At 45.1% G+C, this 17,410-nt stretch overlaps 1 protein-coding gene across 1 annotated transcript in view; it reads left to right on the forward strand.

The window, feature by feature from the left end:
• Positions 1 to 1,758: 1,758 nt before the first annotated feature.
• Tpo (thyroid peroxidase) overlaps positions 1,759 to 17,410 on the forward strand; it is a 77,659-nt gene continuing 62,007 nt past the window's right edge. The window contains exons 1-3 of the mRNA XM_085691314.2: positions 1,759 to 1,807; positions 3,164 to 3,233; positions 13,552 to 13,661. Of these exons, the coding sequence (XP_085547440.2) occupies positions 1,759 to 1,807; positions 3,164 to 3,233; positions 13,552 to 13,661 (229 nt within the window). The remainder of the gene's footprint in view (positions 1,808 to 3,163; positions 3,234 to 13,551; positions 13,662 to 17,410) is intronic.

Raw genomic sequence — 17,410 nt, forward strand, 5'->3', positions numbered from 1 at the left:
GGCTCCACATTTATCTGAGAATAAAATCCTTACTGGCATGATGGGCAAAGACGCCCAGGCAGGGAAGGTAGGTGTGTGGATGTCCTCTATGTTTCCGTGAAGTCTGTGCCTGCTTTGAGGGTAGAAGTGAGCTGATTGTGGAGAGAGCGTTGACTTCATTCTAGGCTTCCTCCTGTCCTGGCAAGTCAGTCGCTGATCTGTCAGCCTACAGGGAGTCTTCTTAAAAAATTCCTTTTATCTTTTACAAACATGGAGAGAGAGATAGAGAGAGAGATAGAGAGAGAGAGAGGGGGGGGAGGAAGGGGGAAAGAGAGATTGCTTTCCAATCATGTGTTCTTGGTACCAAAACTTCAAATGATCTAAATAAAATGGAAATCCTTCCTAAAAGATCTTCCTAATCCTTTACAAGTATGTCATTAAAAAGCAAGCTGGTTTCAGCTTAAAAGGGTGATTTTATACCATGGATCTCTTGCCCATTCACCATAACGTGTCCTTATAATGACCCAGACGCCTCCTGAAATGTGTCACACATTCAGTCACTTATTTTGCCCATCTTATACATATCCACCTTCCTATATGCCTATATTATGTATGTGCTCATGTCTGTATTCATCCATCAATTCTCCTATTCACACATTAGTCCATGGACTCCCCTACCCACCCATCATCTATTCACGTGTGCATCCATCCAGCCGCGGACCCACGTACCGTGCCTCTCTCATATCTTCATCTGTCCACCCATCCATTACCATGTCCATGTTTTCACTCCTCCAACTTTCCACACGGCCATCAACCCATCCCTGTATCCACCCACTCATATACCCATCCACTCGTCTATCCATAGCCAGAACCCCCGTCCTCATCCACATTTCTCCCTCCTTGCTTTTATTCCCTACATTTCCTATCATGTCTAATGATCAAATAGTCCCTCCATGCTCCCACAGATTCACCTCCCGGAAGCACGTGAGGAACCTAGCTGATGTGCGCGATCACAGCCTTCCTGGCCTGTGAGGGTTTGGTTTGAAATCACCACGCATGACTTACAGCCTCCATGGTCTCTGGGAACAACAGCAAACTAGACTTCTGGCCTTCTGGCCATCTTAGTCCTGCACTTTTTGGCACTCGAGGACCTGGGAATGTCCCATTCCCTGTGGTCTCACATCAGGGGATGTGCTTCCCACAGCATTGGGAAAGGAGGGTATACTGCCCTTAACATTTCACCCCTAGCAACATCTTTGTAGCACAGAGATCATCACCCTTTAAGGAGTGAAAGCCTACGCTACCTCTCTGCTCTCACCAAGGGTGGGAGAGCCAAAGGAGAGGCTCCCATCTGAGAAGAGGATGTTGCCAGGACCCAGGCAAAGGAAGCAACCGTTCTGGGCCAGTCTGTTGTTTGGAAGCTCACAGACCTGAAGGAGCACTGGTGTCAATTTGCCATCACATCAGTCAATAAACACATTATTACCCCAGGGACAGAAACAAACTCACTTTTCTACCTAAGGATGTTAGAAGGCCCAGGCTGAAGCAGAGCCGAGACACATGCTGGAGTGAGAGAGGGGAGCAGTACCAGTGTTTGCAGCGGGAAAGACAGAAGCTCATGGTCAGCCTTCAGGAACATCCTGATGAATGGTCCCCTCTGCATGCCCTCCAGGCTTTGATTCGGTCTACATTGATGTTGACAGGCCACATGGGCACCTCTCACTCCCCACGCTCTTAGAAAGGTTACAGTGGCAGCAAAGTTCTTTCCCATCCGTGGCGATGCTCAGCTGCAGCCCAAGGCGGCCTGAGGTGGAGGCTGGGGGCATGGGTAACGGTTTGCTCTGGACATCAAGAAGTGCTGTTCTAGGGCTCTCAAGACGCAGAAAATTAAGTGAATGTTGTGTGAAAATGCAGCTCCGTTAGTTCTTACAACCAGCCAAGCAAGTCCTTGACGCTATTTGTAACACCAAGAAAAGCTACGGTGTCTTGTTTTCTTTCTTCTTAGGATCGGCACATTTATTTTGCACAAATCTCCCAAAACACTCTAATTCACAGGTTGTCTTTAAACCAATAAATGGATTCCACATTCCAGAACATTCCTGCAGTTGTTTTGTATTAATGCATCAAATATCAGTGTCTTAATGCCAATGATTAAATCGAGTTTAAATCAGGCAAAAAGAGGTAGTACAGTGTCTGTAATCACCAGACTCAAGAGGCGCTCAAAACAGGAGGGTTGCCAGTTCAAAGTCAGTCTGGGATACATAGTGAAAACTTGTCTTTTTTTGTTTTGTTTTTTGCGGGGTTGGGGGGAGGTTGGCTTTGGTTTTTCCAGACAAGGTTTCTCTATGAAACAGTCCTGACTATCCTGGAACTTGTTTCGTAGACGAAGCTACGGACTCGAACTCGAAAGCTTCTCTTTTAAAGCTGGGTGGAGTTTATCAGAAACGTTAGCAAATCAGATGAGTCCAGGCCATTTTCTATTCATTGACATGTCAATACTTCCCACTTCCCTTGCAGCAACCTCGGTCCACTAAAGCAAGAACAATGATGCAGGTTTCTCTGTCTCTTAGGTCAAGGATACAATAATCATGTTTAGACTCTCTTCTTCAGGGTCACTCTGCAAGCAGCTGAGTTGTGTAAGACCTTCGAATAACATGTGTGACTCCAGGTCATTTATCCTAGCGGCTGCTGGGCCTGACAACACTGGATCCATCTGTGCGAGCGTGATATGCTGTGGTACGTGATTTAGAAGTGCTTGAAAATTCCTGAGAGAAACAAAGGCCCCTTCAACATCTCTACTCCACGCGCACGGTCCTTGAGCATCTGACGTCAAACCAGCGCAGTCAGGTAAGGACTGTGATTAGCTTCACCTCTCCAGAACCAGCAATTTACTGCTTGTCCTTAATTGAGCAGTCAGTGCCAGCTGGTTTTCTGTGCTTCAGCTACTGGGAAGGAGAGAGGGGTGGTCTCCAAAATGATTCTGAAAGAGCAGTGCCTAGTCCCTGGCAAGGGATTATCTGGTTTCCTGCTTTAGCAGTTGGTGTACACGGCTAGAAGCCTGAGCATCCTACGGATTTCATAAAGAAGCTAACACCCACACTAGAGTGTAGCAATGCCGCATGTTCTTAGGAACTGGGATGGGGAAGTTCTGTGCCTCTCCCTCTGCTTACTCTGCTCTCAACAGTACCAGTTAGGGAACGCCGGAACCAAGCCCTCCTCAAACCTGGTGCTCTCAAGCCCCTGCTGTCCGTGCGGTCAGAGCGTCTCAAAGGCATGGTGGGTCCAAAGCAGAATGTGGCCTTAGCAATACAAGGAATCGTATTTCCAATTGCATTCATTCAATCTCTTTATCAGTGGGCGAGAACGGAGCAAATGAGAACCTACAAAATGAACTCTGCAGTTACACGTGGATCTGACATTAAGGTCCTTCTTTGGTCTGCTTTTTCTCCGTGAGGACTCTATAGCCTCTAGGGCAGTCTTTCTCAACCTGGGGGTCACGGCCCCTTTGGGGGCTGAAAGATTCTTTTGCAGGAGTCACCTGAGACCATCGGAAAACACCGATTTCTTTACATTATGACTCAGAAGAGTTGCAAAATTTTAATTAGGAAGTAGCAATGAAAATGATTTTATGGATGGGGTCAACACAACATGAGGAACTGTATTAAAGGGCCTTAGCATTAGGAAGGTTGAGAACCACTGCTTTAGAGCAATATAGCTACAATGTCTAAACATCAGGGGAACCCAATGCCATGCTGAGATGACGACTTTGGGTGGGGCTAGAATATACCTCATATGAAATATCCCGAGTCCCTAGATGAGATGCACTGCACAGATTTAGCCCTCAGAAAGGTACCTACTTATAGGATACACCTGTAGACACTGGAAGAGATGCGCAGCCATAGCACACTGTGAAAACAGGCACGTAGACGGCCCCGGGCCTGGCACAGCATCAAAATACAGTTAGATCTCTTTCATCAAAGTGATCAGATGGTAATTATTGGGCACATAAGCAAAAAGTAAAATCCATAAACAGGGACTCTACCCTGATCATGATGCTCACAGTCTGCAATGAACAAGACAACACAGACTTGAGCTCCCTCAGACAGAGGCTCCCACTTCACATCTGGACTACAGAAACTGCCATCACTAGACGCTGAGGTTTTAGAGTGTGTGGGAGAGCCACTGTCTATTTATTTAACTTCTGTCAACTAATGTCTTCTCTGTAAGGATGTCTTTGGCTGATTCTGACTTGTATAAATTAACAAATTGCCTACGGACCTCAGTTTAAGTTTGAACAACACCACATGATTCTTTGAATTCCACCAGGTAAGTGAATTGATTTCTAAATGCAACATATTAGTCAATTTTTAAGGCTAAGAAAGTATAACATGATTCTTTTCTTAATTTATTTATTTATTAAAAATTTCCACTTCCTCCCCACCTCCCTTTGCCCTCCCCCTCCCCCCCTCCCCCTCCCTCTCCAGTCCTAAGAGCAGTCAGGGTTCCCTGCCCCATGGGAAGTCCAAGGTCCTCCCCCCTCCATCCAGGTCTATGAAAGTGAGCATCCAAACAAACCAGACTCCCACAAAGCCAGTCCATGCAATAGAATCAAAACCCAGTGCCATTGTCCTTGGCTTCTCAGTCAGCCTTTATTGACAGCCACATTCAGAGAGTTCGGTTTGATCACATGCTCCATCACTCCCAGTCCAGCTGGCCTTGGTGAGCTCCCATTAGATCAGTCCCACCATCTCAGTGGGTGTACACACCCTTTGCAGTCCTGACTTCCTTGCTCATGTTCTCCCTCCTTCTACTCCTCATTTGGACCTTGGGAGCTCAGTCCAGTGCTCCAATGTGGGTCTCTGTCTCTATCTCCATCCATTGCCAGATGAAGGTTCTATGGTGATGTGCAAGATATTCATCAGTGTGGCTATGGGACAAGGTCAGTTCAGGCACCCTCTCCGCTGCTCAAGGAACAACCTGGGGACACCCAAAAAGATGAATATGGTATGTACTCACTCATAAGTGGATTCTAGTCATAATTAAATGACATTGAGCCTATAATTTGTGATCCTAGAGAAGCTAAATAAGAAGATGAACCCAAAGAAAATCATATAGTTATCCTCCTGGATATTTAATATGATTCTTAACTGAGCTGGAAGACTGCAGTAGTTTTCAGCACCTCCTGCAGAAGGCACACTTTATGTAGCTATAGTACAATCTTTAACCCAGAATGATAATGCCGAGATAACTCCGTAAGCCTACTTTGTTCTGGTTCCCCTAAGTTCTCCAGTCTGTGTCTGTTTTCTATACCAGGATGCAATGAAGGTACTATGTTGTAGTGTTGGTGTCATAAATTCATAGCACATGCACACACACACACACACTACTACACTACAAGGCTCAGGCATGGAAAGTCAAATACTTCATCATCTTTCTCATAAGTAGAACCTAAGCATGTCAAGTTTATGGGTGTGAGAAATAGAAGCTGGTGGCAGGGCAGGATTATGACCTAATGAGGCTATGGTCTAAGAGTACAAATGTTCATGTTGAAGACATGATATCCTGATGCATTGCATACTTTCCTGGAAGTTGGTTAAAGGAGGTAGTCAGAGAACTTGTCCCAAAACCCTAGCGTTTGAACTGAGTTTATGAGACTAGATTATGAGGAGAAATGAATCCCAGAGAGTTATCAACTTGACACAAGCTAAAGTCATCTGAGAGAAGGGGACCCCAACTAAGAAAATGCTTCCCAGAGAGGGAAATCAGAGAAACATCACCTTTCATGATAGCCACAAATAGCATAAAATATCTTGGGGTAACTCTAACCAAGGAAGTGAAAGACCTATTTGACAAGAACTTTAAGTCCTTGAAAAAAGAAATTGAGGAGGATACCAGAAAATGGAAAGACCTCCCCTGCTCTTGGATTGGGAGAATCAACATAGTAAAAATGGCAATTCTACCAAAAGCAATCTATAGATTCAATGCAATTCCCATCAAAATTCCATCAAACTTCTTCACAGACCTTGAGAGAACATTAATCAAGTTTATATGGAAAAACAAAAAACCCAGGATAGCCAAAACAATCTTATACAATAAAGGAACTTCTGGAGGCATTACCATCCCTGACTCCAAACTCTATTACAGAGCAACAATATTGAAAATAGCTTGGTATTGGCATAACAACAGAGAAGTCGACCTATGGAATCGAATAGAAGACCCGGGTATTAACCCACAAACGTATGAACACCTGATATTTGACAAGGGAGCTAAAGGTATACAATGGAAGAAGGAAAGCATCTTTAACAAATGGTGCTGGCATAACTGGATGTCAACCAGTAGAAGAATGAAAATAGATCCATATCTATCACCATGCACAAAACTCAGGTCCAAATGGATTAAAGACATCAACATTAATCCGACCACTTTGAACCTGATAGAAGAGAAAGTGGGAAGTAGTCTACAAGATATAGGCACAGGAGACCAGTTCCTAAGCAGAACCCCAGGAGCGCAGACAATAAGAGAAGCAATGAATAAATGGGACCTACTGAAACTGAGAAGCTTCTGTAAAGCAAAGGACACTGTCAGTAAGACAAAAAGGCTACCTTCCGACTGGGAGAAGATCTTCACAAACCCCTCATCAGACAAAGGTCTGATCTCCAAAATATACAAAGAACTCAAGAAACTAGACACTAAAACTCTAATTAACCCAATTAAAAAATGGGGTACTGAACTGAACAGAGAATTCACAACAGATGAACTCCGAATGGCCAAAAGGCACTTAAGGTCATGCTCAACCTCCTTAGCGATCAGGGAAATGCAAATCAAAACAACTTTGAGATATTATCTTACACCTGTCAGAATAGCCAAACTCAAAAACACCAATGATAGCCTATACTGGAGAGGATGTGGAATGAGGGGAACACTCATCCATTGTTGGTGGGAATGCAAACTTGTGCAGCCACTGTGGAAATCAGTGTGGCGGTTTCTCAGGAAACTGGGAGTCAACCTCCCTCAGGACCCAGCAATTCCACTCTTGGGAATATACCCAAGAGGTGCCCTATCATACTACAAAAGCATTTGTTCAACTATGTTCATAGCAGCACTATTTGTAATAGCCAGAACCTGGAAACAACCTAGGTGCCCCTCAATAGAAGAATGGTTAATAAAGGTGTGGAACATATACACATTAGAGTTCTACTCAGCGGTAAAAAACAATGACATCTTGAATTTTGCATGCAAATGGATGGAAATAGAAAACGCTTTACTGAGTGAGGTAAGCCAGACCCAAAAAGAGGAATATGGTATGTATTCACTCGTATGTGGATTCTAACCATAATTAAAGGTCTTTGAGCCTATTATTCGTGATCCTAGAGAAGCTAAATAAGAAGGTGAACCTGTTGAAAATCATGTAGCTATCTGTCTGGAGATTGGAAATAGACAAGAGTCCCAGGTAACCTCGGGTGCATGGGGGGTGGGAGGGTTGTTGGAAGGGGAGAGGGTTAGAGAGAAGAGAGTAGGGGAGGAATGGGGAAAGCTAGGTGGACTGGGATGGGGGGAGGGAGGAAGGATGGATATGAGATCAGGGAAGAATATATTTCAACTAAGGGAGTCATTTTAGGGTTTACAGGAGACTTGATTATAAATGGGATCCCAGGTCCAAGGAGAGATCCCCAGACTGTTCTCTAGACAGAGGAGAGGGTGTCTGAACCGGCCTTGGCCTATAACCATACTGATGAAGATTTTGCTTATCACCATAGATCCTTCATCTGACGATGGATGGCGATACAGACCGAGACCCACATTGGAGCACCGGACTGAGTCCCCCATGGTCCAAATGAGGGGCAGAAGGAGGAAGAACATGAAAAAAACTCAGGACCACGAGGGGTGCGATCACCCACTGATACAAGGGGACTGATCTAATGAGAGTTCACCAAGGCCAGTTGGACTGGGACTGAACGAGCATGTGATCCAACCAGATTTTCTGAATGTGGCCGGATTCTCTGAATGTGGCTGGCCTGGAGCCTTTCTGAAAAGCCACTGACAATGACACTGGGACTTGTTTCCTCTGCATATACTGGATTTTTGGGATCCAGTCTGTTCGGATACTCACCTTCCGGGACCTGGAAGGAGGGGGGAGGAACTTGAACTTACCACAGGGCTGGAAGCCCTGACTGCTCTTAGGGATGGAGAGGGAGGAGGAGGGGGAGGGGGGGGGAGGGGGAGGGTGCTGGGAGGAGGAGCAGAAATGGAAACTTTCATAATTTAATAAACTTTAAAAAAAAAGAAAATGCTTCCATAAAATTTGGTTTGTAGGCAAGCCTGCATCAGCTCCTCCCTTCAGGTTCTAGCCCCACTTGAGTTCCAGTCCTGGCTTCCTTCAGTAACGAATTGTGATGTCCAAGAGTAATCCAAATAAACCCTTTCCTCCCCAAGTTGCTTTTGGTCATGGGGTTTCAATCACAGCTGTCTCAGCCTTACCTAGAACAGAAGTTGGTGCCAGGATAGTGGAGGACCTCGATGACAGACCTGACTATGTTTGGAGGCAAGGTTGCAGAAGGATCTGGAACTTTGGGCCAGAAGACTCATTGAGCGCTGAGGACTCAGTGAACTGTTTCATTGGAACTTTGAAGATAAGAATGTTGAGAGCAGAGAAGATGGTGGAGACCTGGCTTGTGAAGCTGCAGAGGGAAGCAAAGACTCTACTGAGCCATTTATGTGATGAGTCTGTGGTTTCTGGTCAGCTGGGGCTGAAGAATCAACTGTGATTAATAAGCCACCAGAACCGCTAAAGTAAAACCTTTATTATGCTGGGTCAGTTGACACTGGTCAGTTAGAGTCTAGAAATTAGCACTGATTAAGAAGTGACCATCATAATGGAGCCAGAATCTTCTGGACAGTATTTCCTGAGAGCACGGAAAAATTGTGTTCCAGAGGCAGCAAAGATTGTACCTGGAGTTGGCAGCTGAACTTGGTAATGTGTAAGAGTCACCCAGGTGGTACTGGTTTTGAAGGCATGAAAGGGTCATGGAGAGCAGCTGTGGCCTGGCCCTAGGAGAGGCCTGGAGAGGCCATTGGTGAAGGCACAGACTCAGGGGCAGTGGAGGGCCCAGGACTGAAGAGGTCATGTGAATAAGTTGAGGTTTGGCATCACGAAGAGCCTAAGAGAGGTTATTGGTGAAAGTGCAGCCCAATTGCAGCCAAAGACCCCAGCATTTTGAAGAGGCCGGTACCATGGGGCAACCACCAAAGATAGCAGCAGCAACAGAGCGGAGCCATCCTGAACTCAAAAGACAAGCGGTATGTGCTGCAGAGGGCAGAGCCCGGTAGAGGAGCCAGTCAAATTGTGAGTCAATCCCAAATATTGGATATTTTGTTATTCACACTGTCAGAGTTTGATTTTTTTCTTTGATCTAATTGTAACTGTGTCTTGGTTTTTTCCTCTTGAAGTTAGAAAGTATTTAACTTAATTTTGATTTTTAAAGGAACCGACAGTTGAGAGATTTTGAATTTTTAAGAGATTTTGGATTCTTAATGAGGCTGGATATTTTAAAGGGACTGAATTTTTATTTTTTTTTTTAAAGAAAACAAGCTGTCTTTTTTCATTTTACATACCAATCCCAGTTCCCACTCCCTCCCTTCCTCCCATTCCCTCCACCTTCACCCCATCCACTCCTCAAAGGGTAAGGCACATTGCTACAAGGAAGAAACACGGCCCTCCCTACTATATATCTAGGCTGAGCAAGGTATCCATCCAAAGAGAATGTGCTCCAAAAAGCCAGTATAAGTAGTAGGGATAAATCCTGGTGCCACTGCCAGTGGCCCCTCAGTCTGCCCCAGCCATCCAACTGTCACCTACATTCAGAGAATCTAGTTTGGTCCTATGCTGGTTCCTTCCCTGTTTGGCTGGAGTTGGTGAGCTCCCATTAGCTCAGGTAGACTGTTTCAGTGGGTGTTCCCATCATGGTCTTGACCTCTTTGCTCATATTCTCACTCCTTCCACTCTTTGACTAGACTTTGGGAGCTCAGCCCAGTGCTCCACTGTGAGTTTCTGCCTCTGTTTTCATAAGTTGCTGGATAAAAGTTCTATAGTAACATTTAAGATATTTATCAATCTGACTACAGGGCAATGTCAGTTCAGAACCCTCTCCTCTATTTCTTAGGGCCTTAGCTGGGGTCATCCTTGTGGATTCTTGGGATCAATTCACCTATACAAAGCCACAGGCTAAGAGAAGGGACTGAGTTTTTAGTGTGTTTGGATTTTTAGTGTGTATTGGAACTTTTAAAGGTTTTTATGTCTTTTATGTGCGATCTTGGGGATGAATGAGAAAAAAAGTTTGGGACTTAGTTGTGATATCTTTGTGTGTCAAGTTAAAAAGGGGTCAAGTGTCCTGGATCGTTTACGTCAGCTAGACACGAGGTAAAGTTTATCTTAGAGGCAGGGACCTCAGTTAAGAAAATGCCTCCATAAGATCAGGTTGTAGGCAAGCCTGTAGGACATTTCTTAATTAGTGATTGATAGGGGAGTCCATTGTGGGAGCTACCATGCCTGGGACAGTGGTCTAGGGTTCTGTAAGAAAGCAGACTGAGCAAGCATGAGGAGCAAGCCAGTAAGCAGCACCCCTCCATGGCCTCTGCGTCAGCTCCTGCCTCCAGGTTCCCACAGCGTTTCCTGGCCTGACTTCCTTCAGTGATGGACGACCATGCAGAAGTGTAAGCCACAGAAACCCTTTCCTCTGAAGCTGTTCTGGTCATGGTGTTTCATCACAGCCATGGTAACCCTAACTCAGACACAGTGTGAGCGGGTAGTGAACTAGAGGAAGATGCAGAGAGGCCAAGGAGTAAAGCTAGGGAGAGAAAGAGCTAGGAGGTGAGGGTGTGAGAAGATGTGAAGACGAGAGGGTGCTTGGGAAGGATGTGAGGGGAGAATGTGAGAAAAATATGGAGGAGATGTGAGAAGGTAAGAAACGGATCTGAGAAGAGATAACCATGAGGAGAGGAAATAAGGGGGATACAGGAAATGATGGCCGTTTTAAGCTGGTGCAGTCACTCCTCATTCATTGCTTTTGCACACAGAAGTACTAACCAGTCTTCACAGAGGGATGTAACTTTTACCAACACTATAGCTTAATAGAGATAGAAGAGTAAAATTGCAGCCTATAGCTTAGAGGAAAAGATAGAGTTTTCTAACTTTTAGAAGTTCACTCTGCTGCCTCCGTGGAGGTCTTTCTTGTTCTTAGGCACTTTTTGTTGGCCTCCGGGTACCACTGAAATGTGTTTATATATGTATGACAAGACTTTCATAGGGGAGACACAACACACATGTCTCCTCACCCCAAATATCAAACCGACGACAGATCAAATAGATACCACTGAAGTCTAGTTTGATAAACCAATGATTTTATTAGGGTTCCATACAGGGATATGGGTGAGGAGTTACTTGGAGGAACAGAAACGACTCAAAACCCGAAAGCTGCGTCACCAAAACTCATCCCAGCACAGATGACGGTAACCTGGAGACATGCACAGCCTACGGGCAGCACAAATGAGGCGGTCATTTCCAGGTGCCTCACCCAATCGCTCTTCCAGGTCTGCTCTTCCAGGCAGCTGGGCTGGTCTTCCTTGCATCTCGGCTTCTCTGAACACAACTGGACTTTGTTTATTCTGGCAGGGAGGAACTTAGTGAATCTTTCCCATTTCAGAGATGGTAGGTTTGGGAATGTTGCTGGTAAGCATCAAATGCTTTCTGGCTGAGACGCTTTCGTCATGCTTACAAACACAGGTATAGCTTATTCACTTTTCAGGGAGAAAGGCTGTTGGGGAATATTATTTTCAGGTGTGTTACTTTTGTTTATGTTGCATTTGCTTAACTCTTGCGGGGCCTGTCTGAAGCACCTGATGGTCTAATAAAGAGCTGGACGGCCAATAGCAAGGCAGGAGCAAGGATGGGCAGGGCCAGCAGGCAGAGAGTATAAAGAAGAGGACAGAGGAAGGAGGAGAGGAAGGCATCAGGGGTCAGCCACCCAGCTACACACAGCAAGCCACGGAGGGAGAAGGAAGGAAAGGTATACGGAAATGGAGAAAGATAAAAGCCCAGAGGCAAAAGGTGGCCAGGATAACATAAAATAAGAAAAGCTGGCTAGAAATAAGCCAAGTGGAGGCTAGGCATTCATAACTAGGAATAAGCCTCCATGTGTGATTTATTTAGGTACTGGGTAGTAGGCCCCTCAAAAAGCATTGAGTGAAAAAAGAAAATCACACAGCAAAGACCCCTGACATCACAGAGGCATGCACTGAGGTCCCAGGTGGATATTGCTAGTGGGGACCAGCGAACCACACAATCCAGCTGGTGTTGGGTGATTCATACTTTCTTTCATGTAGTTCTTTTATTCTAGTTATTGCTTTACAATTTCTCATATGTAATTCATATTGTAAACACACATTTTTTTTATCAAAATGTCCCATTATCCTATTATCCCATTACTACCCCCCGACTAAATCTCTTCTTCCAAAGTCTGCCCCTACTTTAATTGTGTGTGTGTATGTGTGTGGTGGTGGGGTGTCCAGTTGCATCAGCTCGGAAATGCGCAAATGTCCAAGGGGTTGGTTTTTAATAAGTTTCTTTTTCTCCAAAGATCACACGTCTTTCCAGGTCAGGTGGGCAGAGGGTCCTCTAAGACACGGCACCTTCTTTCTGATCAGCCAGGACACAGGAGAACTTGGCACAAACACAATGCTAAGCAAACATAGGATGGAGCCACTCCCCTCAGATGCTTGAGTGGGCAGTCAAGCCGGAGCAGAGTCCCTTTATATGGTGGGTGACCAAATCCTAGAAAACTAATCAAGATTCACATCTCAGAAGTTAAGACTGCAAAGAACGCACCCAACTGTGCACATCCTGCTTCCTCGGCTAAGAAAAAGAAAATGGTCAGGTTGTAAACTTTTTATTTTCCCATTTTCTAAGAGAAATCTATCATGAAAGGTGTAAAGTTGTCTACAGGAGGCCACACATTGGGCTGTGTGGCAAACAGATAGCTTTTCCCAGCAAACCCTGGCAGTGCCCTGATCCCGTGACTTCAGCTCAGCCATGCTGGGTGACTTATAGACCCCTGTGCACTATGATGTAGTCCCCCTGGGGTGTCCTGCTTAATAAAGTCAGGGGTTCAAAAAAAAGCTGTGTCTAAGACTAAGAAAACAAAGGCTTAGAAAGTGGATGTGGCCCATTTGAGGCCTTCTGTTTCATCTGAAATCGCTTCATTATAATCCTCATTTCTTAAGAAAGGCAGCAGGTCCAGGGGTTCATTTGTCTTTATAGGGCTAAATTCTTAATGTTAGTTATCTGCTCCACATAGACGTGTGTGAAGAGAGAAATCTCCCATTCTCTAGGCCCAGATTTGGTGAAAAGAGGACCAGCTTTGATAAGCACTCCGGTCTCTCTATGCGTCGTGTAGTTCTGAGAACTTTCAGCGTCCTGAGGAGTAGCAGCCTTGGACTCAGGAGGGCACACCTGAGGAGAGGCCTGGGTGTTTATGGTAGATCCCACAGCGCGCTGCTGAATACCTGATTACCTCTTAGCCACTTCAGCTCCAGAACAAGAGCCCTTGGAGCTGCAGCAGTCACACTGGCGGTGATAGGAGCTGGAATTTTCTTCCCTTTCATCTCGAGGAGCAGAGAAGTCTTGTGGGGTAAGCAACAAATAAGATGTGATCTTTTAGCCTTGCAAAGCTGTTTCTCACACTCAACAAATGGAACGTGCTGCGCCAGTTGTTGAGAACTGGTTAAGATCCTTTTGTGCTTGTCAAGGAGAAAATGGAAGTCTTCAGTTTAGAGGGATGAAAATGTAATTCGTTGTTTAAAAGAACTGATTTTTTTCGTGATTTCATGATTGCAGGATAAATCATTTCCATTTTACCTGTACATATATCTGGAAGAAAAGTTCTGAGTATTGTGTTACCTTTGTTATAAAATCATCTTTCATTAAATGTCTCTGGTACAGTTTCTGGAATTAGTCAGTTGTATGGGAAATTATGGTAAGAAAGGTACTGAGAAGCCATGATTAGCATAATCACTCTTTGCTATAGAGAAGAAAGGAAGTGAGGAGGGAAGGGAGGAGAGGGAGAAGGGAGGGAAGATAGGAAGAGCAGGACGTGGGGGAGGAAGGGGAAAAAGGACCTCAGTCACCCTGGAGGAAGTTTCCTGGTGGCAGAATGCTGGCAGGGCAGTTGCCCACGCCCCCTGCCCCCCCCACTGTGCCCAGTCTCTCAGACACTGCCCATCCCTTAGACTTGCATCCTCATTCACACCCAACCCTGCCTCCAGTTAGGGGCCACGCTCTGTCTATTGTTTTCTGACTGTCTGGGCATCATGTCTGTACTGAAGTCACCCTGCTGCCTTCCCAGCCTCCCTCCTCCCTTCCTTCTAGGTCTCCACACTGGTTACACTGTGAACCGCAAAGCTCTCCTTCTGGTGGCCAAGCCTTTCCCCTCCCAAGTCTGGGTCTTCACCTGGCCACCACAGACATTTCTGGTCAGCCTTCACTTAGGAAGTGTGTTGCCATCCGCAGCTAGAGAAAACAAAAGGGATACTCATTTTAAATCTTACTCCTCCATACCAACCCTTCTAACATCTGGAACAAAGCAGGTGTTCAGCACGCAGGCAGGGAGTAAACCACTTTGTCCTTCTGCTTCATAGTTATCAGGGCCCTAGAGCAATAAAACAAGACTTGGAAGGCGGAGGTCAAGAGGCAAGCCAAGCGCAAGCTGCTGTCCCCCACGAGCTGTCCACATCTGCGTGCCGTGGCTTTAAATTTTGGAAATTTATTTTCAGAAATCAGCATGTGGGGGGATATCTATAACTCCACACACAGATTGTTTTGTTTCTTGAGGACAAGGTCTCAGTATGTAGCCCCCATCAGCCCAAAACTCACTATGTAGAACACACAGAGATCTGCCTGCCTCTACTTCTGCTTCCAGAATGCTGAGATGAAAAACATGATTTATGAATCTACGAATATGTAATATATTTAACTCTTTTGCCTACATTTTAAATAACATATAATAATGTACAAAGCAACTTTTATCACGGTAGTGCACTTTGAAGTATATTTTGCCATTCTTTCTGATGCTTTGAAGCAGGCTTATTTTCTATCTAGTCTATGAATTTGTCATTTAGAAGATATGCCAGCAGTGGTGCCACAAGCCGATAGGCCAGCACTAAAGACAATGACGTGAGAGTCACGAGGTTAAGGATAGCTTTGGCTATGCCTTTGGTCTGGTATAGGTCAGCAGGGGAGCACTTGCCTTGGTGAAGTCATAGTGATTTAAAACATTAAAATCACTAGTAGTGCTCTTTAAGTTCTTCTTGGTGCAGTAGCACACCTATAATTCCATCTGAGGCAGGAGGATCAAGAATTCAAGGCTAGCATCGAATATATAGCAAGTTTAAGTGAACCCGGCCTGGACTTCATAAAACGCTGTGGCAGACAAACAAAAGCAAAGCAAAGAGTGTTTGCTTCGCAGTAGTTTGATTTTACATCCTTTAACATATGGACATTACTTAGCTGGAAAGAAAACAGCAGTGCCTTTGAAACAATAAATATTCACTGGTAAAATGTAATTGAAACATAGCTTTCATTTGGTCTATTTTACCACAGCCAAAATTAAATGCATTTGGAAGATGACAAGGCAGAGATGGGTTTGTACATTTGGGTGACATCAATGGCACTTTGGGAAACAAAGTTATAGGACAAGGACACACAAACACACACATACATACACACACATACACACACATACACGTACACACACCCATGCTCATACACACACTCATACACACACATACACACGCATACACACGTGCACACGCGCACACACGCGCGCACACACACACACACACCACTGTGTAGAGCCAGATGGCTCAAAACAGAGGAGAAAACCCTCAACACCTGGAAATTCAGTAATAAAATTTTGAAAATGAAAACAGGTTTTATCCTCCCCTAAGGTATACCCACGGCCATTATCAATCTAAGAAAACTCTCCTCGGAGCATCTCTTGACAACCCTTGGTAGCACACGCTTCATGAAGACCTGTGCATCCTCTCCACAGCCTGAGACAGGCTTCCAGCGTTGGTGCCAAATTGAGATCCATGTGAAATGATCTTTACGGTGAACTCAGAGCTCTGTAGCTGTGAAAAGAAAATAAGATGCAAATGAACAGCGTGAGCAGGAAAAGCTGCCTGCGAAGCCTGAGATTGGGAAGCCAGCCTAGTGGGGGAGTTTGTTTAAAAGGAGAACTGCTGAGCTCTATTCCAGTTCACCAGATTTATGAAAACAGAAACCGTCAAAACAGGATCTACACATGGCTCTGAGCAAAATCCAAGGGATCTGAGTTAGCCAGAGACAGCACCTGGAAGCTGGGGGCATCGGTGGCTTTGGAAAGAAAGACATTAGTTCTCTGTGCTGTTTCGTTTCGTATCGTTTTGCTTTGTGTTGGTGAACATGTTTGGAACTACGGAGCCTATTTCTTTGTCTTGACACACAGTACCTTTCTTGTATAATGACTTCTTGCATCCCAGTAATGAATATGCAAAGGGTGGGATTCTAGAGGCCACTGTGCCTCCCAGAGCAGATGGCACTTTCAGAAGGTACACATGGAAAACCAGGTGACAAATGATATTTCCCAGACAGGCAATGAGTCAAGTTATTCTCTAGAATTTGGATTTCTCTTCTAGAAAAACAGAGGAAGCCGAGTTGAAATTCTCAGTGTCATTGGCCTAGCCTCAATCACAAGTAGGAGGTAGTTGTGCACCTGATGGGTGGATCTTAAGAAGCTACATATAACTTGGGTCCTAGAGAAGCACTCTGTCTCCTCCTGCTGGCCAGAAAACCCATTTGCAAAGTGTCTCCAGGTCTCCAGCCAGGCGCAGACATTCAGGAATAGGCATCACAAACCCAGCAGCCAGCTGCCTTAAAGACCTTCTCCACTTATCTTCCTCCTCACAGCTTGTTCCCCAACCACCTGCTCCCTCTTCCCTCCCTCCATCTCTTCCTCCCTTCTTCCCTTTCTCCTTCCTTCCCTCTTTCTTTTCTTCCTTTCCCTGAGAATGCCATCTAGCCAGCTTTCCAGCTCGGCTTTGTCAGTCAGCTCTGGCAGCTCTCATGGGAGGTTGGTACACAGACCAAGACTTGCATCTGCCATTTTTTTCACTTGTTTATCCTTTCTTTGTCTGTCTAATTTATGCAGCCCCAGAAAGTTAACCTAAGATGGACAGAGGGGAAGATTCCCTCCTCTGTTGTAGATGAATGAGACCTCTCTGCTCACCCAAAAGATAATTAATTCAAAATCCATCCAGTTCCAGGGAGATTTTTAGATAATCATTGATGAGAGGTGTTCCTGCAGCAAAATTTGAAATAATAAATTTTTCTTTAAATTTTGGT

This window comes from Myodes glareolus, chromosome 6, assembly GCF_982192425.1.
Source record: "Myodes glareolus chromosome 6, mMyoGla1.1, whole genome shotgun sequence".
Lineage (NCBI taxonomy): Eukaryota > Metazoa > Chordata > Mammalia > Rodentia > Cricetidae > Myodes > Myodes glareolus.